The sequence below is a fragment of the Schistocerca gregaria genome, chromosome 3 (assembly GCF_023897955.1).
Source record: "Schistocerca gregaria isolate iqSchGreg1 chromosome 3, iqSchGreg1.2, whole genome shotgun sequence".
Taxonomy (NCBI): domain Eukaryota; kingdom Metazoa; phylum Arthropoda; class Insecta; order Orthoptera; family Acrididae; genus Schistocerca; species Schistocerca gregaria.
This window is the reverse complement of record NC_064922.1, coordinates 821,680,831-821,707,340: the sequence shown is the minus strand read 5'-3', so window position 1 is coordinate 821,707,340 and position 26,510 is coordinate 821,680,831. Positions and strand designations below refer to the sequence as shown.

General features: G+C 45.4%; 1 protein-coding gene across 1 annotated transcript in view; it reads right to left on the bottom strand.

Annotated features, from left to right (window-relative positions):
• Nucleotides 1-26,510, bottom strand: part of LOC126355612 (netrin-1-like) — a 488,826-nt gene that overhangs the window by 419,388 nt on the left and 42,928 nt on the right. Inside the window, exon 2 of the mRNA XM_050005974.1 lies at nt 14,336-14,783. Coding sequence (XP_049861931.1) covers nt 14,336-14,783 — 448 coding nt within the window. The remainder of the gene's footprint in view (nt 1-14,335; nt 14,784-26,510) is intronic.

The following is a 26,510-nucleotide window of genomic DNA, read 5'->3' as shown; positions in this document are numbered from 1 at the left end:
GGCAAACCTGTAACCTCCACCTTCTGTTAGAGGTGTGGACTCCAACACCTTGTGGGCCACTCACGTTTAGAGCGTCCTTCAGTCACCGACCACAGATGCTCATCAAAGTAGTATGCAAACAGCCAACTTGCTTCTCTGTTTCCGAGAAGCTTGTTTCCAGGCCTCGTACCGTCACTACAGTGATTTCCTATTTGACTCCGCTCCGCTTATATAGTTTTCTTTACCGCGCCTTCGCCGCCGCCCCCGCCGCCTCCGCCGCCCCCGCCCCACCCCCCTCCACCCTAACACCACCAGGCGGTATTCACCATAGCGATGGACGTTGGCCGTAATATTCTGGATCGCTATGTATTACCAGAACGAAGGATAAATTTATGTTTACATTGGATATAAATACGACATAGCAGTACTGCACTTATGCAAAGTCTCCAATGTGCTTACCAACAAATGGAAGAAGCGATCATTTACAAACTGCTGAAAGAATGCTTTGCACCGTCCTCACGTGTATTGCTGTCAGCAACACCAGCTGGTGACAGCTGTCTGGAGTTATACCTCGTGCACACCCCTAACAGATAGCAAAAGAACCGCATGTTGCCTTATTGGAGAGAACGCGGCAGTAGCCACACGGTCACTTTGGCCTCCAGGTGCACGTTACACACAACAATGCAGAGTTCCAAGCAACGTGGTGCGCTTAGGAAGTGGGCAACGGAACCCGCGGGATGCAACCTGGATAAAGGACATAAGATTCTTCTCACTAACGAGAGTAGGATTTGTCTGACACCGACTCTTAGCAGTGTGTTGAGTTGAGGTAGCCAGCTGCCAATTTACGACTCAGACGTGTAGTCCACGGGGAGAAAAAGGAACCCAAGCTTTCGACTATTACCTCCATCGCCCTTGTCAGAAGCAACTGACTGTCGTAAATGCTACTACAGTAACCTCATATAGAGAGCCTGTACGGGGAGAGAGTGGCCAACGGGATGATACGGCGGTCATTTTTCTGCCTAAATGCGGGCGGGACTTTTGAATGGCCAGTAGTGGAGTAGTGTACACACTCACCGAATCAAAATCTCAAGACAATATGGCGAAATCATTCGTTAAATGCCTTTCTTTACAGCTATAATATACTCACAGTAGCCTACTACGTACAGCACAGGAAAATTTGATACAGTGGTTGTAAAAGTTGTTCGTTACTTGCATTTATCTCCTTTACAGTTCGTTTACTAGACATATTGCAATGAAAGTAACCTAAATTAAAAGAATATACTATATAGCATTTGTTTTGTATCGGTAGTGCACAACGCTAAAGATTTAACGTACCTGTATTACTTCAGATGAATCAAAGTCGTAAGCAGTTGTTTACTTGTGACATGCAAAAAGTGTGAGACGTATTAGTACTTCTTGTAACGTCTTCAAACTTTTTGCATGCCACAAGTAAACAACTGCTTACGACTTTCATATATATATATATATAACTGAATACCTCTCGTAGATAACAAACGAAAAAGATTACAAAAATCAGGTAATGTTAAATGTAGGCTACTGCAATAACGAACAAACATAACAAGAAAACTACCGTATCCCTTCTACCCCACAGTAAGTAGGCCTTTTAAAAACTGTAATCAAGAGTACCTACAATTATTTACTACGAATAATGTTTCAGCAACCACGACAGCTGCGGAAAACGTGCTTACAACTTGCCTGCGTCAACAGTCAGGCAATAATACTGAAACCAAAATAACGCCTAGTGTTCTGATTCGTAACGAAATAAAGTTTGACGCTATAAAGTCGAATGAGCATTGCACAACATTTACAGGAACTTTCCGTTTCCACCAAGGACGGTCAGATATTGGGTCCTCTGAACTTCAACTCAAAAGCACGGCGAACATAGGAAGCGCGAGAGACGTTTGGCAGAAAATTGGCGCCAAAGCTAATCAACCAATCACGGGCAACTTCACCTATGGCCATTCTCTCAGTATACAGGCTCTCTAACCTTATACAGTCCATGGACGACTTCTGATGATCGGCAATCACGTCTACTGACACAGACGCTATCACCGTCTGTTCTGTTGAAGCCGCCGCTGCCACAGAGGGTAAACAACGTGGCGGATTTCTGTTTCTTCTCAGCATCGAGAGCTCACTTCCACGCGGCACTAAGATTGTATCTGCTGTCCCGGCTGAAGTTACCCTTACACATTGTTACTACTATCACCATCACAGCAGCAGGCCCTACAGTCAATTGCTCCTGTCCCGGATGATGGTGATTATCGTCGAAAGCTCGAGGTTTTACCCAGAATTTACACTGCAAGAAGTACGATAACACACTGGTATGCAAACTTAAGGAAGAAAGTAACTTCTGCATAATCTGTCACTACCAAGAAACATAGTTCGTCATTATTTGGATCATATATAGAAGGAACTGTTACAATATTTTACAGAAGGCAACTGAAAGAAAGATACAGTGACACAAACAGAAATGATACTCTACATCTATATCTACATGGTTTGCAATTCAGACTTAAGTGCCTGACAGAGGGTTCATCGAACCATTTTCGTACTACTTCTCTACCATTCTACTCTGGAATGGCGCGTGGCAAAAAGAAACACCTAAGTCTTTCCGTTCGAGCTCTGATTTCTCTTACTTTATTATGATGATAATTTCTCCCTACGTAGGTGAGTGTCAACAAAATATTTACGCATTCGGAAGAGAAAGTTGGTGATTGAAATTTCGTAAATAGATCTCGCCGCAAAGAAAACCGCCTTTGTTTCAGTGACTGCCACCCCAACTCGCGTATCGTATCAGTGACACTCTCGCCCCTATTGCACGATAACACGAAACGAGCTGCCCTTCTTTGCACTTTTTCGATGTCCTCCATCAATCCTACCTGGTAATGATCCCATACCGAGCAGCAGTATTCAAGCAGAGGAAGGATATGTGTAATGTAGGCTGTTTCTTTAGTGGGATTGTCGCATCTTCTAAGTGTTCTGCCAACAAAGCGGAGTCTTTGTTCCGACTTCCCCAAAATATTATCTATGTGTTCTTTCCAATTTAAGTTACTCGTAATTGGAATTCCTAGGTATTTAGTCGAACTGACAGCCCTTAGATTTGTGCGATTTATCGTATACCCAGAATTTATCGGATTTCATCGGATTTATCTTATTCCAAGACAACAGTTACACTGAAGTCACTGCGATTTATTATTGTTTCCAGGACATTTCAAAATGCGCGACCTGTTTCCTGTTCAAATGTATGTGAATTCCTAAGGGACAAGGCTGCTGAGGTCATCGGTCCCTAGACTTACACACTACTCTAACTTACCCTAAGAACAATATACACACCCTTGCCCGAGGGAGGACATCTGTGACATGGCGCCACAAACCGCGCGGTACCTGGTCCTTACTACGGCGTGTGAGCACCGTGGGCGACAGTGCATGATCTGTAACGCGCTCCCATGCTGGCTACGAGGTTCGTAAGTTCTTGTGGCAGGTGGCTGCTGCATTGTCGTTTGGGCACGTGCACGTGCGCGTAGCAGTGAGTCACCCCAGCTCATCCCACACCTGCCCGATGGGATGGGAAGTCGGGAGGAACGGGTAGGCCAGTCGATTCGCCGAATATCCTACCTCTCTAACAGCTGCTTCACCGTCACAGTCCGACGCAGTCAAGTATTATCAACCATAAAGATAAAGCCAGGGCCGAATGTACCCCTTAAAATATGCACATGGAGAAGGTGTACAGTGTCACAATAACATTGACTAGCGAGTGTTCCATGTTCAACGATACGTAGATCTCTACCCCAGGATAACATTTTGCCTTCCCAGATCACAACACCTGCACCACGTAAACGACCATGTTCGACGATGTTCCTGGGCACATTGCATGTTCTTACCTCTCGCCATGTAAGGGAATGACGAGCAGTCGTCTTGCTGGTGCAGTGTGATGATGTGAAGAGGCACAAGGTTCCGTGTGCGAACTGATCTCCAAAACTACGATCACAGTACAGTGACCAGTCAGCGATGTTGTTACGCTGAATCCTTCCCCTTGTGAATCTTTTCAGAGGTGCATTCAGCATTGACCCCATCTTTATGGTTGACCGCATCGAACTGAGGAGCAGCTCTTGGAACGAGGGAATACTCGGCAAATGAATTGGTCTGCCCATTCCCAAGGCTAAAACCATATTGAATACGTGAGAGATGCGTTGAGGACATGTACTGCAGCATGCACATACAAGAAAGACCATCCAGAAATGGTTCAAACGGCTCTGAATAATAAGGGACGTAACATCTGAGGTCATCAGTCCCCTAGACTTAGAACTACTTAAACCTAACTAACCAAAGGACATCCATGCCCGAGGCAGGATTCGAACCTGCAACCGTAGCAGCAGCACGGTTTGAGATTCAAGCGCCTATAACCGCTCGGTCACAAAGGCCGGCTACCATACAGAAGTTTTAAGCATCGCTGTTGTAGGCATAGAACGTCCGAAGACAGGAACTCCTTATCAACCATGTAGCCAGCATGGAAACAGATTGTAGAGCATCCATTACTGTCCGTGGTGATTACACACCCTACCAAGCACCATATCCCACCTTTTTTATGCCCAGGGAGTGATCATGAACCGCGCTGACTGGAGAGTAATATTGTTGTATTTAAATAAAATACACTACTGGCCATTAAAATTGCTACACCACAAAGATGACGTGCTACAGAAGCGAAATTTAACCGACAGGAATATGATGCTGTGATATGCAAATGATTGGCTTTTCAGAGCATTCACACAACGTTGGCGCTGGTGGCAACACCGACACGTGCTGACATGAGGGAAGTTTCCACCCGATTTCTCATACACAAACAGCAGTTGACCGGCGTTGCCTGGTGAAACGTTGTTGTGATCTCTCGTGTGAGGAGGAGAAATGCGTACCATCACGTTCCCGACTTTGGTAAAGGTAGGAGTGTAGCCTATCGCGATTGCGGTTTATCGTATTGGAACACTGCTGCTCGCGTTGGTCGATATCCAATAACTGTTAGCAGATTATGGAATCGGTGGGTTCAGGAGGGTAATACGGAAGGCCGTGCTGGATCCCAACGGCCTCGTATCACTAGCAGTTGGTATGACAGGCATCTTATCCGCGTGGCTGTAACGGATCGTGCAGCCACGTCTCGATCCCTGAGTCAACAGATGGGGACGTTTGCAAGACGACAACCGTCTCCACGAACAGTTTGACGACGTTTGCAGCACAATGGACTATCAGCTCGGAGACCATGGCTGCGATTATTCTTGACGCTGCATCAGACAGGAGCGCCTGCAATGGTGTACTCAACGACGAACCTGGGTGCACGAATAGCAGAACATTTTTTTTTTTTTTTTGACGAATCCAGGTTCTGTTTACATCATCATGATGGTCGCATCCGTGTTTGGTGACATCGCGGTGAACGCACATTGGAAGCGTGTATTCGTCATCGCCTTACTGGCGTATCACTCGTTGTGATGGTATGGGGTGCCATTGGTTACACGTCTCTGTCACCTCTTGTTCGCACTGACGGCACTTTGACCAGTGGAAGTTACATTTCAGATGTGTTACGACCCGTGGCTCTACCCTTCATTCGATCCCTGCGAAACCCAACATTTCAGCAGGATAATGCACGACCGCATGTTGCAAGTCCTGCACGTTCCTTTCTGGATACAGAAAATGTTCGACTGCTGCCCTGGCCAGGACATTCTCCAGATCTCTCACCAACTGAAGACGTCTGGTCAATGGTGGCCGAGCAACTAGCTCGTCACAATACGCCAGTCACTACTCTTGATGAACTGTGGTATCGTGTTGAAGCTGCATGGGCAGCTGTACCTGTACACGCCATCCAAGCTCTATTTGACTCAATGCCCAGGCGTATCAAGGCAGTTATTACGGCCAGAGGTGGTTGTCCTGAGTACCGATTTCTCAGGGTCTATTCACCCAAATTGCGTGATAATGTAATCACATATCAGTTGTACTATAATATATTTGTCCAATGAATACCCGTTTATCATCTGCGTTACTTCTTGGTGTTGCAATTTTAATGGCCAGTAGTGTAGTTATTCTGTTTGTCTCATTGTGTATTTATTTCACTTCGCGCTTGTGCATACTGTAGCACTTCTTTTAATGCGTGGTCCAAGTTTTATCGAGCTACGGTTTTTGGCACTGATTTATCGTGCGAAAGATACTTCCGTGCTTATGTTTTGGGCACCAGTGTATCTCATACAAGACTGACGTCTCGATAAGCTTCGTTTTCATATGAAAATCTCATTTCTGTACATCTTGAATTGTAGCGCCTCACTGAGAACTGAGACAGCCAGATTGGATAACAGCTCGCCCAGCGCCGGTGCGTTGCGTTTTGGTAACAATGGCGAGTGTTGTGAGGTTACATCCATCCCATTCTCTGGCTGAGAGAGTCTGGAGAAGTACAAAGCGCAGCACGGCACAGAGGAGCGGATTCTAGCGAGAGCTGGGAACAGACAACAAGTCGTGACGGACAGCCGGTCCGGTAAGGTGCCTGACGCGCCGGGGCGTCGCCGGCCACAAACAGGGAGTAAGCGCTGGGCGTGAGGCGCCGCCCACGGCCGCCGGTAGCCCCGAGGGGGGCATTGTGACTCGGCCCCCACCTGCTATTGGCCGTCATTATCGAGGAACATGCGAGCGGAACGAGGAGGTCCATTCCGGGACGACTGCGCCTCCTTTATGCAAACTACAAGTTGCGAAGGCGTCGCTACTGCACGACTACTCGTTTCCGTCTCTGCCGGTGTACCCCTCTACCCAAGTTTCTACCTTGCTTGTTTCCTCCTCTCCACGGATCTCCTCTCATCTGATCGTAAGTATCAGGAACCCACTGACCACTAGACGTCACAACAGGTGGCGCACCAGTATGAAATGAAGATGGGAGTGATGAGTTGTCAATACAGAAGCAGTAACAGCAGAATGTGTTGGTTAGGAGATCTCAGTGACTTTTAATGTGCTCTAGCCATTGGATGTCGCATGACTACATCCATCAGGGATATGTCGACCCCTATAAAACTGCCCGTGTTGACTGTTGGTGATGTGATCGTGAAGAGCCGGCAGCGGTGATCTCGCGGTTCTAGGCGCTCAGTCCGGAACCGCGCGACTGCTACGGTCGCAGGTTCGAATCCTGCCTCGGGCATGAATGTGTGTGATGTCCTTAGGTTAGTTAGGTTTAAGTAGTTCTAAGTTCTAGGGGACTAATGACCACAGCAGTTGAGTCCCATAGTGCTCAGAGCCATTTTGAACCATTAAGGAGTTTCCTCCAACACCATAATTCAAAGGTATCTATGCTACGCCGTCCAGCCTTTCTTACAGCCCAGGTATCCCATCCGCATAACACAACTAGGAAGGCGATTTGCGATATTGCGGTGCCTGTGTTATTGCGAATTACGATGCAAAGTTCCTGTGGACATGCAATCATGTCCATATATGTCCAGAGCAACGTGCACTGCGGCAACTACAGCCGTTATGAAATATATTAAATGTATTTGCAATTGCGGTTATGGACAACCATTAGCTGTAGAATGGAATGGCGACAATGAAAATTTGTACCGGACCGAGACTCGAACCCGGCTTTCCCACTCTCCAAAACATCGAACTCTGGATTTAAAATCACATTAACTTCAACATCATCAGTGTGCAGTTCTTTCTTATATCGATCTACAAATATCAATGGCCTCTTCTTTCTTTGGACTTTTACCTTTTCTGTCCTCTATCATTCCAATTCTCCCCTTGATTCTTCTTCTGATGTATGAAAACTTTTGATCAGATAGTGTATGTCTTTGCAGAGAAACTTGTCCAGAAAATCCAGGCGCATGGTTTCCTGCAGAGAAGCAAGGTGCAGAGGAGTTACTCAGTTAGGTAATGGAGCCGGGATTGCCAAGTATCACAATTCAGGTAATTTTGTCCCGATTTTCCTCTTGAAAAACACCACTAACGATTAAACCTTTAAATTTCCGGTTACACCTAAACAGATGTTTTTTACCCTTCTGAGGAAGACATGAAGAGCTGAGGCAAAATATTTGACAATAGCCTCATTAGAGAATTAATGGTGTAGATGACCTGTTCATGTGCATGACTGCTGTTTCGTCGTTTACTCAGCAGAGAAACGCAAAGGTTCTTCTCAGGAGATTGGGAAATAAAAAAAATTGTCAGTAAGGTTCAATTCATGGCTTCTATGTTGTGTCATATGTGTAGTTCTAACGCCCTAACTAGTAAAAATAATAAACCAGTAATCTTGTTAAAATAAGAAATCACCACAACTGTATTGATACACATTTATATTGTGAATACCGGTTTCGTACAAAGGAACATCAGGTTATACTGCCAGCGTGGCCTGATGATAGTCTTTTGAATGAAGTAAGTCTTAACAATGTAAATGTATATCAATACAGCAATGATGGTTTCTGATTAATATTGTACGAAATAATCTTGTTCCACAGGTCGCTTTGGAGGCTTCTAGGTATAGTGGAGGGGACTTAGTGGATAATGTTTTGGTAAGGTACCTATGTCCAAAAGCGTGCCGTTTGGTAATGAAATTAGTTTGAAGACGGTATCACTTTCGAATGTCCCGCTTCACGGTATGCACACGAAATGACAAGAGGGCGCTGTTGTTAGTCCCTGTTTTAATGTTATGACGTCATATACCAGTTCCGTCCAACTACAAAAACGGCTGCGAGAAGGTGAAACGTTCGCAACTGGGGCGGTTGTCTGTGGTGCTCCAGCGATGCGTTACTCTCTCTCTCTCTCTCTCTCTCTCTCTCTCTCTCTCTCTCTCTCTCTCTCTCTCTGCTCTGAAAAGGACGTCCTTCGTCACGTGGAAGAGGACCTGACGATTACTCGAAACATTGCCCGTCCCTTGGGGACACACATCAGAGTACATCATCCCCAATGTCTGTGTACACTGAAGAGGGAGATTCGAAACCGATCCGATCTTCAAACTTATTTTGCATCCATACAGCACATTTCCGGATAAAATCACAAATTTTTGTTTAGTTTTGAAATGTCTGGATCGCAAAATTATCCCAACTGTTTCGATAAATGCCTGCAGCTCTAACTGGAGCACGTCGACATTTACGATTAGAGGTGGGTGTTTCTTACAGTCAGTTCCATACTGTGAATGTTTTAAATGTCATATTTTCGAAATAAGAGCCGCAAGTTTTATGTTGTTATAAAGTCAACTGTAACATTTAGAGACGCAGGTGTATACATTAGGAATCTGATATACCTATATTTAAGTATCATTACCGTCTCTCGATATATCGACAGAAAAAAATACCGACATATATGCCTGTAAAAATATCGGCTGCACATTGTAAAAATACTGCTGGTTTTAGAGCTGTATATTTAAATATTGATTTATTATTAGAAATTCTGCACATCAACAGCTAGCAGCCTGCCTGCCCCCCTTAGCGCAAAAAGTGAAAGGTAAACGATGCACTTTCACGCTTGGCGATAACCACTTTGCTAAATTATAACATCATGTAAGTAGCACAATAAAATGTGTCTGAAGGGTCCGTCGTTCGGTTTCGTTACGTATCGAATTAGTCAACTTCCCTGTTTTTCTCATTTCTGCCAACCCCAGCAACCTAGCAGTTGTAGTGTCGAAATTCCGTGGTGAAGCTAAACGTTGCAGTTTCTGTTGGTATCACCGAGTGCCGATGACGTCAGCATTTCGTGCGTCTCCGTCCACCGTAAGGACCAATCTCGTCAGTTACATTTTTGTTTATAATTTCCAACAACTGCTTTTGAAGAATGCCGATATAAAGAAACAGACCACTAGTTGCGTTAAAAATTGTTTTTAACGCAACTGGTGTGCTATTTACTCAAATTGAAAATCTTTTTATTTCATTCACACAGCAACTGGTAAGACTCCTTGAAACAGTGAAAACGAAATTAAGTTCCACTGCAGTTTCAAAAGAACAACTTCAAATATTTACCGAAAATTTTGAAAAAAAATAAAAAATAAAAATATCGCTACTCTATCAGCGATATATCAGAGGAAAAATATCTCCGATGAATATCGCTGTTTTCCGGAAAAATATCAATGTTCTATTGACGGCACTTTACATTGTGCGCTCCTCTACTTGCTTTCTTCGTTGTACTTTCACCGCAATTGTTGAGATTCTAATTTAGCTTGTCAGTATTTTACTATTCCCTTTTTCCTTTTTACGTAGAATAAAAAATAACGTTTCATGAAGTGGGAAGCGGTTATTATACCGTTTGAGTGAACTGAGGCCGGAAATGCACAATTTTTGTTTAGTCTACAGGACAGTCAATCGCTGTCTTCACTTTCAGCTCTATGCGTAGTCCTTGTAAGGCACTCCAGACCGCTTTCATCCTGTATAACGGTGTGCCTTGGAAAGGCGACACCTGTAATGTGTGTTAACAGTCCGCCTCATTTTCATTGCACGTTGTCTGCATGCTGATAAGATGGAACTAAGTGATTTATCCCGATAAATGATCTCAGTTGTAGGCGACGATTAAACGGCTGAAAAACGAATTTAAAATTTTGCAAGCAATCTGAACCACCCACTCCCAGGGAACAGATTTCAGAGCTTCATTGAGTGATTTCCTTCCCTTTTTTTTGTATTAGTGGTCTGCCAGTCATATGTATATCGAGATATTCTTACTGTATTTTATCCAGCTAATCTAAACTTCACGGTTGCGGGTTTCATAATATGATTACCACAGTTTTATTTTATATCCTTTGTATTTTCCTGAAAGTAGAGGCAATATTAATTATTAGTAAGTCCTCAGGGGGGTAAGATAAGATGAATATGTAGTAACATTGTGCATCCACCACCATCATATACAGGATGTTTAAAAAAAATGGAAGGCATAATTTCATGTGTGTGTTCCGCACATGTCGACAATGAAAAATAACTACATATATCCGGAAATGCTTGGTTTCCGAGTTCTAGTCTCCAGAACAGTGTTACTCACCGGAACATTATTCTTCCGCGGGAAGTTGCCTGGACAGAAGAGTTCAAAATTTATAACGGAGGATGCAGGTTTAAAACTATGTTCAAACTCAGTTTTATCATTGTAAAAATAAAATCTGTTGTGCTTTTGTACTGTTCATAGTATCGGTCATCTAAAGCCTATGTTTAGTGCTGTTTCTATCCACTGTATAAACTCTAAAGCTTCTCTCTTATATCTGGCTAATAGTAAAGTATATCTCAGTATTATTTATGACCTAGAACACAACTTTATTTTTCGTATTTACTTACAGTTTTATTACTGTGTTGGTAAACTAGTGCCCATGTTCAAGGACTGTTCTGTTAAATGTACAAGTACTTTATCTTATCACAATGTAAAATTCGTAATATCTGACTGGGTAGCCTACACCTATACATGTTTTATTGTTTGTACACAATATTTGCTTTTGTAATCTTAGCAATTCAACAAATGCCGTTACAGAGTTCATTATACGTAATTTTACTTCTCTTTTGCCCGCATCTCGTGGTCGTGCGGTAGCGTTCTCGCTTCCCACGCCCGGGTTCGACTCCCGGCCGGGTCAGGGATTTTCTCTGCCTCGTGATGGCTGGGTGTTGTGTGATGTCCTTAGGTTAGTTAGGTTGAAGCAGTTCTGAGGTCTAGGGGACTGATGACCATAGATGTTGAGACCCATAGTGCTCAGAGCCATTTGAACCACATATTTTACCGTGCGTATACAGAGCGATCCGAAAGTATTCGTTCAAACTAACACTGCGGGTAGAGAACATCAAAATAAAAATATGTAGTAATGGTACATATGGTCCCGGCTGCTATTTCTGATGTAAGGTCCATTTAGGCATAAGGTAGTTTAGCCTGCTAATTACAGCAGCTGCTCGTATATGTGACCAATGACCTGTCTACACGCAGTACATCGCCAGAACATTGTCGTGTCCGTTCGAAATTTCCTGGCATGTTCTGAATGGTGCCAGCAGCGACGGCAATTCTAGCAATGAGGTCTACTGTTTCCACAACGGTTTCATACACCAGGGCTTCATACGTCCTAAGAGGAAAATTCCAGACACTTGAAATCACGTGACCTGGATGGCCAGATCACCGTGTCACCTTGGCCGGTTCATCGATTCCCAAAGGTGACACTCAGACGGTTACTTACACCAGTGCTCCAATGGGCTGGCAGCCCATCGTTTTGGAAGTACAGCCTCTGTCTAATACGCGGAGGTACATCCTCCATCGCTTCTGGATACACACGTTCCATGAAGATGCGATATCTCCGTCCGTTGAGGTGGGGTGATAGAATGTATCGTCTAATCAACCTATTACCAAGAATTACGGCCCACACGTTAACACCAAATTGCTGTTTATGAGCACGAAATCGAGTGCCTCGTGGATTCACATATGCCCGAACATGCGCAGTGTTTAACAGTAAACAAAGCGTCGTCGGCGTATAGGACCTCGGCCGAAAATAAAGGATGCAGGGCAGTCGGTCGTAAAAATCGCTGCGCGAACTGCACGCATTGTTGATAATATTCAGATGCTATTGGTGCCAGCGCTGAAGATGGAAAGGGTGAAGCTGCTGGTCACGTAGCACATTCCACACAGGGATATGTCTGGTGCCAAAGATGTATACAATTAGTCGGGTGCTTGTAGGTGGGGTGTCTTCAGCATGGCGCTGATCTTGTTTTACATTTCGCACTGTCCGTTTCCGGTCTGTGTCATGCATACTTGTACTTGTACGGAAAGTGTATCACTTACCAGGCAATGCAGATGTCCGAATGTTTGGAGTTGTGGAACCAGTGGGCTGGAAAGCGCTATCGATACTCTCTCACTGCATCTGGGCCACTTCCATTCACAGACCCATATACCAGATGCTTTAATCCGTTTCAGCCCACGTAAACTGTTCCACGTTGACCGATGTCCCTAGTCTGTACTGATCGAGACTGAATTAGTGTGTTTATAAGGAAGTCAAAGGCAGTGATGCGAATGAATGTGCATGTTTCCAAGCAGAGCTCAGAAAAAAACCATCCGTACACAGAGCAGTTTTAAATGTCAGTACGCATTCCCAGTCAACGACACCGCCCCAACAGTGTACATCAGTACCACTAAAGAAATGTTATATAACGTTAATAACTCAGGGACCATATGTTTCCCATCGAGTTATAGTTGTTATGTTCTCTGCCTGCTGTATTCACTTGAACGAACTGTTTCGTGACACCTCGTATATTCTATACAGGGTCCGTAGCTTAACATCTTTACTGTTCCAACATCTTTGAAAGTTATGTTTTTGTTAGTGATGTGAAGCTAGCCCACGACTTTTAAATCTTGAGCGTATGCGTTCAAGCAATTTCCCACGAATTTAACTAGTCACGCAGTGCAAGTGCCGAAATGTACAAACTTTAAAATGTGTAAACACGCATGACGAATGTTCAAATGGCTCTAAGCACTATGAGACTTAACATCTGAGGTCATCAGTCCCCTAGGCTTAGAACTATGTAAACCTAACTGACCTGAGGACATCAGACACATCCATGCCCGAGGCAGGATTAGAACCTGCGACCGTAGCAGCAGCGCGGTTCTAGACTAAAGCACCTAGAACCGCTCGGCTACAGCGGCAGGCCGAAGGCATACAAAAACTTGTGCCACGCTATTGCAAGTGCCTACAAAATTTCGGAAGCTATGTAGAAAAGTAGTTTAATGGTTGTAGATTTTTGTGCAATAAATATTTTTTCTATATCTGTACACGTTTGTTTTACATAGCCAAACGGAACTTACTTTCAGGACACACCTCGTATTATATATACTATTAATGAAACTGAATTTGTATGATATAACAAGTAAAATCACATAATGTACGACCTGCTTTGTAATAACAGATAGCAGGTCTTTGTATTGTATTGTATGTTAGCCGGGGACCCAGAAACGACGGAGAGGCTCCGTCCCCGCCGCTGCCGCAGTGGTCCACAACCCCACGACGACTGCCGCAGTCCATTTCACCCCTCCGCCGCCCCACACCGAACCCAGGGTTATTGTGCGGTTCGGCCCCCGGTGGATCCTCCCAGGGAACGTCTTACACCAGACGAGTGTAACCCCTGTGTTTGCGTGGTAGAGTAATGGGGGTGTACGCGTACGTGGAGAACTTCTTTGTGGAGCAATCGCTGACATAGTGTAACTGAGGCGGAATAAGGGGAAACAGCCCGCATTCGCCGAGGCAGATGGAAAACCGCCTAAAAACCATCCACAGACTGGCCGGTTCACCGGACCTCGACACAAATCAGCCCGGAAGGCCGTGCGTTAGACCGCACGGCGAACCGGGCGGGCTAGCAGGTCTTTACTTGAGAAATAAACAAAGTACGCCTACCTTTGCACTCGTTGGCGTGCGTGGCGGTGGCGCGGCCCCAGGGCCGGTCGAAGTGGAAGGGCTTGCAGCGCTCGCAGTCGCGGCCGGCCGTGTTGTGCTTGCAGTCGCAGGCGAGCTGGCCGTCGCGGCCCACGGGCACGCAGCGCGCCGCGTGGCCGTTGCACTTGCAGCGGCCGCCCACCGAGAAGTCGCTGACGGCGTAGTGGGCCGGCAGCGGGCCGCCCTGCCCCGGGGGCGGCGGGGGCGGCGAGGCGAGCGTGCCGCCGCGGTACACCAGCAGCCCGTTGGCGCCCGGCTCGGCCGAGATGCTGGCCGCCGCCACCGGCAGAGACTCCGGGGGCGGCAGCGGCGACGGCTCCCCGCCGGGGCCCGGCGCCGGCCCGGCCGCCGCCCCCGCGGCCTCCTCCTCGTCCAGGCTGTGCGGCAGCGTCAGCCGGTTGAACACCACCTGCCGCACGCAACCCACTCCGCGTCACCACACTCCTCTGTCTGCTTACGGCGCTCAACATCGTTGCTACCAGCATAATGTGCTTAAAATACCTATAATGCACACATATGAAAGGGAAGCATTGGTTGGGAAAGGAGTGAGACAGGGCTGTAGCCTCTCCCCGATGTTATTCAATCTGTATATTGAGCAAGCAGTAAAGGAAACAAAAGAAAAATTTGGAGTAGGTATTAAAATTCATGGAGAAGAAGTAAAAACTTTGAGGTTCGCCGATGACATTGTAATTCTGTCAGAGACGGCGACGGACTTGGAAGAGCAGTTGAACGGAATGGACAGTGTCTTGAAAGAAGGATTTAAGATGAACATCAACAAAAGCAAAACGAGGATAATGGAATGTAGTCAAATTAAATCGGGTGATGCTGAGGGAATTAGATTAGGAAATGAGACACTTAAAGTAGTAGAGGAGTTTTCCTATTTAGGAAGTAAAATAACTGATGATGATCGAAGTAGAGAGGATATAAAATGTAGACTGGCAATGGCAAGGAAAGCGTTTTTGAAGAAGAGAAATTTGTTAACATCGAATATAGATTTATGTATCAGGAAGTCGTTTCTGAAAGTATTTGTTTGGAGTGTAGCCATGTATGGAAGTGAAACATAGACGATAACTAGTCTGGACAAGAAGAGAATAGAAGCTTTCGAAATGTGGTGCTACAGAAGAATACTGAAGATAAGGTGGATAGATCACGTAACTAATGAGGAGGTATTGAATAGGATTGGGGAGAAGAGAAGTTTGTGGCACAACTTGACCAGAAGAAGGGACCGGCTGGTAGGACATGTTTTGAGGCATCAAGGGATCACAAATTTAGCATTGGAAGGCAGCGTGGAGGGTAAAAATCGTAGAGGGAGACCGAGAGATGAATACACTAAGCAGATTCAGAAGGATGTAGGTTGCAGTAGGTACCGGGAGATGAAGAAGCTTGCACAGGATAAAGTAGCATGGAGAGCTGCATCAAACCAGTCTCAGGACTGAAGACAACAACAACAACATCGTAAGTTACGCAACATCACACTCATTCTTTCTTACATTAAAATACGTGGTCACTCTACAACTGAACTGAACAACAGAGTTAAAGGGTCACTTTTGGATCTTTTTTTCTCTTCAGTTTCTGCCTATTATTTAATGACATATCTTCTAATTGCTTATGGTGGGTCTTTAAGAGCCTCTTGGCCGTCGTGACTGTAATCGGGGTCCGAAATCGCTATGCAATACCATCCCGGCTCCCACCTCCACTCATACCGATGCCCTTCTTTTGTCACGTTGGGGGGGGGGGGGGCGAGCTCTCGTTTCTTTGGATTCGCTGGTTCGTTGATTTGGGGCAGGGGACCAAATAGAGTTCATCAGTCCCATCGGATTACCGAAGGCTGGGAAAGAATGTCGGCCGTGCCCTTTCGAAGGAACCATCCCGGCATTTGCCTGGAGCGACTTCGCAAAATCATGGAAAACCTAAATCATGATGGCCGGATGCGGGTCCAGTGAGACACTTTTTGGAAACCCAGTAATTGCGTCCCATTGCGACGCTTAAGTTTGAAGTGTTGCTCAAATGTGCCTACAACCTTCTGTAATCGTAAAAAAGCGTGACGTCCTACGAAGTCATTCTCTGGGACGACGACGCCTCTACCAACAAGGCGTCGACACAAGCAAAAGAGAACCCGCAGTTCAGAAACCCATGTGACGCATACGGTGGGTTAATGATAGCACATTGGCACTAAGTTCCACAAAAATTTTGCCCAACGCCACCGCGGACGTGACAAGATGAGAAGGTCGTCACCGCCCATGTTACTCACATTTCCTCTGGCGCGTTTGCGATGGAGGTCAGAAGCGCGGCGCCCAGCGTAGCTTTCTGATGTCTGGCCAAGGACGGCATTTCAGATGCACCACCGCTGACAATCGACACGAAGAAGCCTCAGGAGGTGGCGTAAACGGCGTCAATGAAACCGGCCCTTTCCATGGGATATGTATTCCCACACGTTTAGCGGTCGAAAACGACAGTTTGCAGTGTGATTAACAAAAGGAAGACATTCTAGACCAATCTTCGATGCTGCTAACATCCACCAAATGCATAACCATTCTGTAAGGACATCGTGAGCTAGCAACTCATTTGGAGTGTGGTGCGACCATAAGTTTTGCTCTGGTGTACAGGGTAGAACCATTAGGGACTACATAAACCATTCGACGAACATGAGCCGAAGCAGCAAAGGGTCTTTTTGCTTTTTCAGCCATCCTGCTTCACATTCTCCTATGGTGTCATCACAGAGGGGGTGCAACGTTAATACATGCATGAACATAACGGCAAAGGGTTCCTCTAACAACCTGCCCTTTGGAAAAGCTCTAAGTGGCACCCACTCATTCACTGAGAATTTTAAAAATGTGCCTTTATCGATAAAGCAAGTGAAGTAGTACTAGGCGCCAGCCATAGGGCAACCACTTGACACATCTCTGGTGACAGTCGTCTGCCTGTAGGCGCCTAGGAGTACTTCACAGCTGCCAACGAGGGTTTGGCCGAAATGGGATTCTTAGAGCGGGGCACCTTGCCATTTGCTTTCACGCATGTGCCAATGTCGCACTCCTCTGATCACCCCACAATACTGCTTGAAACAAGAGGGGCGAAAAACCATACGCACCCTTTGATGCTTCCGGTCACGTTCAAATTTACCCTGTACACCTGAGCAAAAATTGCGGTTGCACTGCACTCCAAAGCTGTGAGATCACGTTCAATGGAGTTCGTAGACCACGATGTCCTTAGAGAAGGACATCAAAGACTGTCAAGAACAGCTTCCTGTAGCTCATCACACTGCAAACTGTCGTCTTTGACCACGAAATGAATGAGGATCCAAGTCTCTAGGAAAGGGGTGGCTTCATTGACGCCCTTTATGCCACCTACTAAGGCGTTTTCGTATCGGTCGTGAGCGGCGGACTGTCTGAAAAATTTACCATCTCCACACAGAAGAAAAACAGTGGGCATCGCGATTCTGACTTCCGTCGGAGAGGCATCAAAAGAAAGGGTGAAATTTGGCTAAGAGTCTGTGTGGACTTTTCCATCGTGTGACGGGTCCAAAGTGGCGTTGTACGCATATGACATCATTAAATCACCTTACGGGTCACATGAACCTCTGAGCTCTGGCCTTTATTTATCATGTGCTGAGATTCTACTGTGTGAAGCGTCGTCGGGACGCCACACTTCTGCACAATTACAGAGGAAGCTTGTTGGCGCCTTTGCACTAAATTTCACACTTGTGCGTCACAATGGAACACAATTAAGAAGAGTCGAAAACGTTATCTTTTAATTCCGTTACGCGGTGTACATCTGCATGTATACTCTGCAAACCAATGAAGTGCATGGCCTAGGACACGTCCTACTATAAAAGTTGTAAGGGTGAAATGACAACTTGAGAGACTACTGGATTCATACAGATATGATTTTTATGTATACAGACTGAAATAGCGAGAGATTTGTAGCTAGTCCGGGTATCGAAACCGGTCTCATGTTTATTAGGAAGATGCTCTAACCATTAAGCCACCTTGACACAGGAGTTTGCACAATTGCACGGATTACTTGACAGCCTCTCACATTCACCCCAGTCTACTTTAAATTCCCCCTTACACAAGAACAGAACCGACGAGGCTGTCCATGTTCTGGAATAGCGCCTCAGCATCGAACGTGAATGAGGGATCCCGCCCGCCTGAAACCCAGGTGCAAGTACTCATACAAATGAGATGACACAATTTGACAGACTTTACTGGTCTCATACATGTATGATGACTGAAGCGGTGAATGAGGGAGGAGGGAGGCGTGCCAGGGTAATCCGTGCAGTTGGGTGAGCGAAGATGGCTTAGTGGCTAACGCACCTGCAATAGTAAGCAGGAGACGCGATTTCGACTCCCGGCCTTGGGACAGGTTTTCACTCGCCACTTCAGTCTATGTACACAAAATAGTTGTAATGGTTTTTTCCCATTCCATTTATGTACAGAGCACTGGAAGACTGTTTTAACTCGTCTGTATGTGCCGTATTTTATTTAATCTTGCCCTCAAGATCCCTACAGGAATGACATGCAGAGGGTTGTAGTATATTCCTACAGTCATCATTTAATGCCGAATCTTGAAACTTTGTAAATATTCTCTCTCGGTATAGATTCCGTCTATCTTCGAGAGTCTGCCGTACTCTGAAAATCGCTGTGAAAATGTTCTCTAGATGGACAAATCATTCGCTCGAATTGTCTAGAATATTCTTCAATCCAATCGCGAACATTGTGGCCCGGTCTCGTGGCGCATTGCAATCCATAAAAGTTCCATCGCAGTTTGGAAAAGAATTTCATGAACGAGTGCAAATAGTCTCCAAGCAGCAGAACGTAACGACTTCCAGTCAATGATCGGTTCAATTGAACCAGGGGATCCGTGTAAACACATCCCATACTATTATGGAGCCACCAGCAGCTTGCACAGTGTCTTGTTGGCAACTTGCCCTGCACCACATTTTAACCCTACCAACAGGTCACCAACTGAAATCGTGACCAATCTGACCATGCCACTGTTTTCCCGTCGTCAAGGGTATAACCGGTACGGTCACGAGCCCGAGAGAGGCGATGTCGTGCTGTTAGCAAAGGCACTCGCGTCAGTCGGCTGCCACCTTAGCCCATTGATGCCAAATTCCGCCGGCCGCGGTGGTCTCGCGGTTCTAGGCGCGCAGTCCGGAACCGTGCGACTGCTACGGTCGCAGGTTCGAATCCTACCTCGGGCATGGATGTGTGTGATATCCTTAGGTTAGTTAGGTTTAAGTAGTTCTAAGTTCTAGGGGACTAATGACCACAGCAGTTGAGTCCCATAGTGCACAGAGCCATTTTTGATGCCAAATTCCAACGCACCGACCTAACTGATACATCTACATCTACATCCATACTCCGCAAGCCACCTGACGGTGTGTGGCGTAGGGTACCCTGAGTACCTCTATCGGTTCTCTCTTCTATTCCAGTCTCGTATTGTACGTGGAAAGAAGGATTGTCGGTATGACTCTGTGTGGGCTCTAATCTCTCTGATTTTATCCTCATGGTCTCTTCGCGAGATATACGTAGGAGGGAGCAATATACTGCTTGACTCTTCGGTGAAGGTATGTTCTCGAAACTTTAACAAAAGACCGTACCGGGCTACTGAGCGTCTCTCCTGCAGAGTCTTCCACTGGAGTTTATCTACCATCTCCATAACGCTTTCGCGATTACTAAATGATCCTGTAACGAAGCGCGCTGCTCTCCGTTGGATCTTCGCTATGTCTTCTATCAACCCTATCTGGTGCGGATCCCACACTGCTGAGCAGTATTCAAGCAGTGGGCGAATAAGCGTACTGTAACCTACTTCCTTTGTTGTCGGATTGCATTTGCTTAGGATTCTTCCAATGAATCTCAGTCTGGCATCTGCTTTACCGACGATCAACTTTATATGATTATTCCATTTTAAATCACTCCTAATGCGTACTCCCAGATAATTTATGGAATTAACTGCTTCCAGTTGCTGACCTCATATTTTGTAGCTAAATGATAAGGGACCTATCTTTCTATGTATTCGCTTCACATTACACTTGTCTACATTGAGATTCAATTGCCATTACCTGCACCATGCGTCAATTCGCTGCATATCCTCCTGCATTTCAGTACAATTTTCCATTGTTACAACCTCTCGATATACCACAGCATCATCCGCAAAAATCGTCAGTAAACTTCCGATGTCATCCACAAGGTCATTTATGTATATTGTGAATAGCAACGGTCCTACGACACTCTCCCTGCGGCATACCTGAAATCACTCTTACTTCGGAAGAGTACTCTCCATTGAGAATGACATGCTGCGTTGTTATCTAGGAACTCTTCAATACAATCACACAATTGGTCTGATAGTCCATATGCTCTTACTTTGTTCATTAAACGACTATGGGGAACTGTGTCAAACGCCTTGCCGAAGTCAAGAAACCCGGCATCTACCTGTGAACCCGTGTCTAAGGCCCTCTGAGTCTCGTGGACGAATAGCGCGAGCTGGGTTTCAGACGACCGTCTTTTTCGAAACCCATGCTGATTCCTACAGAGTAGATTTCTAGTCTCCAGAAAAGACATTATACTCGTCGTTCGTCCCACACTCATTTCCTGCCGTTATTTCAGTCTGTTAACACTGACAGTTCTTCGCAAACGCTGCTGCTCTCGGTCGTTAAGTGAAGGCCACCGGTCCGTGTTACGTTTGTACCGAGAGGTAATGCCAGAAATCTGGTATTCTTGGCACACTCTTGACACCGTCATTACATACCGGAATATTTAATTCCCTTACGATTTCCGAAATGTAATGTCCATGCGTCCAGCTAGAACTACCATTCCGCATTCAAATTCTGCTAATTCCCATCGTGGGGCCATAATCACGTTGCAGATCATCTAATTACAAATAACCGTTCCGCCTATGCACTGCCCTTTTATACTTAGTATATGCGATACTACCGCCATCTGTTTGTCTGCATATCGCTACCCCATGACCTCTGTCATCTCTGTTGATATATAAAATACCTTTGACTGTTTATAATTAATTTTTCCGTTTATAATGTGCACTGTGCACTGAATTGTGTAAGCAATGTTTAATGTGTGTCGGTCTTTTGCGTAAGAGGACAAGAAAATCAGGAGTAAAGTTTTTTTCCAAAATTCGCCGTGAGCTAAACAGCAGAATTCGTCATTACAAAATTGCAAGTGTTTACAGATTAGATTAAACGTAACAGGATAATGCAGCAGCTTGCACATCGCGATTATCACGCGTACATGTCAACACAGAAAAAAAAACGCGCTTTAAAATGGGAATCATTTCCCGAAACGCGTCGTACAAGAAATAAATCGAACAAAATCTTGACTGGCAGGAAGAGAAAATTTTTTATAAGAAATAAAATTATTGTTCTCGCCGTCCGAGCCTTCACCAACCATTCCTAAATGGATAAAAAAATTTGACTTACTAACAGATACGTAGTATAAAATAACGTTTCAAGTCAATTCATTTGCCGAATAGACTTTAGCAGGAGTATGAAACAGACAATAATAATTAACAAATATCGACAGATGATACCTCATTACTGTCGTATGTCACAAAACAATGGTGGTGATAGGACTGTTTTTCTCTGTTGTTTCTTCGGGCCACCGTAACTCTTTAAAGCTCTTCGTAGCCCAACAGCCACGAAGTCAGCCTGACACATATGCAACGTGCTGGTCACGCCCGATATGCACGTTGCGTATGAACGTATTTCCATCCTCGCTTGACAAAACGAAGAAGAAAGAAGCCCAAGGAGAAGGAAAAGGAAGGGGAATCGACCCTCAAAGACCAGGTCCCTGGGTACAGCTGCAACGAAAAAGCCTCTCCACTTCTGCCGTCTTACTGTTGGATCAGAGAAACCGTTCGCTGCGAAAACCCGTCTTTTAAGATTCCTACCCGTTAACGATGGGTCCTTTCGGCAGTATTTAACTGTTGACAACTAAGAACGAAGTTGTACGAATTGAGAGCCATCTACTGATCTACATTTATCCATAAATTGCGATTTAAATAACTTTAAAACTATACTAGCTATTAAATGGTTTTCAACATATTATGAGGTAACCCATAAAGTTTTTTTACCTTCCAGGTGCCGCAATTTTGATGCAAAATTGAACTGTAAAGCCTGTTAGAATGTGGTGGACCCCACAGGAAAAAGCTCAGCGTGCCCCCTGGCTAATACTGGTGACACCCGGTACCCTAGTGCAACGCAACTTTCGAACGCCGTATGGAAAGCAACCGCTGTCCCCAATAACTGTTCGGGCTTGGCACACGCATTTATGAGAACAGGCAGTGTTCACCATAAAAATGGGGCGGGTCGCCCGTCTATTTCAGACGTCATGTGGACGAGGTATGACAGAGCGTTTGCAATAAGTCCGACAAAATCGGTCGTTGCGGCGGCCAAAGAGTAGCAAATGCGACGATCAACAGCGTGCAATGTCTTGCATAAGAGGCTACGACTGTATCTCTAGAAAGTGCAGCTGCTTCGGGCATTAAAACCTATGGAAAAACCTCAATGCGAATAGTTCTCAGTGTATTTGCTGGGCAAGATTGACGCAAAGAATGATTTTTTGGAAAAAAACAATCGTTTCCCCGATGAGGCAACGTTTCATATATCCGGCAAACTGAACCGTCATAACGTTCTATGGGGACTCGCGTCATCTTCACGTTACACGTCAAATGGAGAGTCTCACGGTCAATGTTTGGTGTGGACTGGGGCAAAATTGCATCATTGTTCCGTTCTTTTTCATCGAGTCTGCCGTGAACGGTGGTTTTACCTGAACATGTTACGAAAGTTTGCTGTGCCATTACTGGAACATCTGCAAGCTGATGTATTCCAGCATGATGGGGCGCCACCCCCAATGGACCCTGAGTGTCCGTTAATTTCTAGAAGAAAAGTTTCCGGGTTGGTGGTTTGTAGGAGATGGTCCAATTCAACGGTCGTCACGATCCCCTGACCTCACACCACTAAGCTTTTTCCTGTGTGGTTTTGTGAGAGATCTGGTGTACCGAACCAAGGGCGCGAAGGCACGCATTCGAAATGCATTTGAACATGCGACCGTGGAGATCTCTAATGCTATGTGGACAGAAATGCCAGAAGTGCCACTAAGCGTACACACACAGATCTGCATAAATAAGGAAAAGAAAATTTGTGGGTTCTCTTACCACATATAAAAAAGTAATTGTTAATATACTAAGTTTCAAAGGTATTAAAGTCGTAAGTTGAAAAGGTAATTTATGGACACCCCGTATATTACTACGTAGCTAACCAGGTTCATTGTTCATGGCGCACGTTTCAATTACAAGCTTCCTATTTAACAGATTCCAGGGCTAACAAAAATTTTATTTCAAATTTTTCACACAATTACTGATATAATTTAAAATGCGATAATAATGTACTTATTAAGATGTAACACTCCCGCCCGGTTAGTAGTGCGGTCTAACGCACTGCTTTTAAAGCGGGAAGGCGTGCTGGTCCCCGGGCACGAATCCGCCAAGCGGATTACTGTCTACGTCCGGTGCGGATGGTTGGTTTTTAAGGCGGTCATCCATCTGCCTTGGCGAATGCGGGCTGGTTCCCCTTATTCCGCCTCCGTTACACTACGTCGGCGATTGCTGCGCAAACACCATCTCCACGTACGTGTGCACCATAATTACTCTACCACGCAAACATTGGGGTTACACTCGTCTAGTGTGAAACGTTCCCGGGGGAATGGGGTGGGGGTCCACTGGGGGCCGAACCGCACAATAACCCTGGGTTCGGTGTGGGGCGGCGGTGGGGTGAGTGGACTGCTGTAGCCTGTTGTGGGGTTGTGTACCACTGCGGGCTACGGCGCGGACGAAGGGTCTCCGTCGTTTCTAGGTCCACAGTTCCATACAATACAATACAAGACGAAACACAGTAATAGAAATATTACAATTAGAAACTCTGCATGTGTCTTCAGGCAGCGTAACTCAGCCGCGCAAATATACAAACTTTATTGATCCAGTATTTGAGAATGAGAGCACTTAGATACTTCCAAGTAACTTTAGACATTATCTGAAATCTTCCCTGAACTTTACATGCTTCAGGTCAAATATCTAACACAGTAACTCATCTGTAAAGTAATCAGACGTCTGAAGCTGTTTTATACTCTAAAAAATCCGGGGGTGGCGTGTTTAGTGGCTGCTTACTAAGCCACAGCAGCAGTCATTTTGCTTCCGCACTCATCCGAGTCTGGGTGATAAACGGTGGTACCTTCGAATATTTGTACTCCCGCTATTTGCGAAGTGCGCGCTACTCAAATTCATCAGATGTTCTGTCAGATTTATGGCCTACAGCTGGGAGAGAATGAACAAAAGGGCCGGTAAGTGCTAGTAAGACTTTCACTCTAAGGGTTCCGTACGTCCGTACAAACTTAATTAGGCAGATAATGATGATAATTTCTGAAGGTGTAATAACCTGGTGCAAGTCTCAATTGGACGCCATTTCGGCGACTCACGTATCCCTAACCCACCCTAGATATTGCACCGGAGAATATAGCGAAACTGGCTGACACCGGTATTGCAGACGACCACCTCCAAAGTCTTGACGCTGCTAGAAGAGTACGATGGTGCGAGATGAAAGAGAAAGTAAACTTCAGACATTCAAGTAAAAAGGCACGGAAGCTTCTGCGTAAGCTGGGCGGAACCTCTAATAAACCTGGGCAGAAGCCTGGTATTTCAGGTAACTAAATCGCTAACCAAATGGTTGGAACATCCAGATCATCCCGTGACAAACAACATACTTGCAAAATACAACGAAAACTCACCTCTCTAAAAGATCAGCTCCCAAACGAATCAAATTTCTCTTCACTGTTTATACTGGCTGCATTGGATGAGATTGAAAATGGTTCAAATGGTTCTGAGCACTATGTGACTTAACTTCTGAGGTCATCAGTCGCCTAGAACTTAGAACTAATTAAACCTAACTAACCTAAGGATATCACACACATCCATACCCGAGGCAGGATTCGAACCTGCGACCGTAGCGGTCGCTCAGCTCTAGACTGTAGCGCCTAGAACCGCACGGCCACTCCGGCCGGCATTGGATGAGGCCTTTAAGCAAACTAAACATGGTGAAACATCTGTCTAGATAATATACACCCGGAATTCCTAATAAACATGAGTAATGTGGGAAAAAATGGCTGGTCCGTTTCTTCAACATCCTAGATAGTGGATCACTGCCCAACAAGTTAAAGAGAACAAAGATAGTGGTAATTTGGAAACCAGGTAAACCGGCTGACCACTTTTAAAGTTTCAGACCAATTTCCCTTTTGAGCTGTACTTATATACTGTTAGAGACGTTCATTCATAAGAGAAATAGCGGTTTCGTTCTCGAACGTATCCCAGCTGAGAAAGCGGGTTTCAGATTGCTGCGACCAGGTACTGGCCCTTACAACTTTCATACAGGCTGCGGTCCAAGAAAACTTCAAGACGTTTGTCGCGTTCGTGGACCTAACCGTGGCATATGGAAGTCTGGAGAGAAGGGATGATATACAAATTACTAAAAACAATCCGAAGCCGAAAAACTGTAACTCTCGTCAACACCATGATAACCAACAGGTATTTTCGTGATTCCAGAATGAGATTTTCACTCTGCAGCGGAGTGTGCGCTGATATGAAACTTCCTGGCAGATTAAAACTGTGTGCCGGGAAGTTTCGTATAAGCGCACAATCAGCTGCAGAGCGAAAATCTCATTCTAGAAACATCCCCCAGGCTGTGGCTAAACCATGTCTCCGCAATATCCTTTCTTTCAGGGGTGCTAGTTTTGCAGGGTTCGCAGGAGAGCTTCTGTAAAGTTTGGAAGGTAGGAGACGAGATACTGACAGAAGGACGGGGCGTGAGTCTTACTTGGGTAGCTCAGATGGCAGAGCACTTGCCACGAAAGGCAAAGGTCCCGAGTTCGGGTCTCGGTCCGGCACACAGTTTTAATCTGCCAGGAAGTTTCAGGTATTTTCGTGTTTACTTGGGAGAAAATATGAGCAAGGAGAGAAAATTTAGTAGTGGTCTATCACAGGGCTCCGTCTTAACCCCTCCTATTATTCAACTTATATATCTCCGGCCTCCCCAATACCAGGTCAACAAAATTCTGCTACGCGGACGATATTG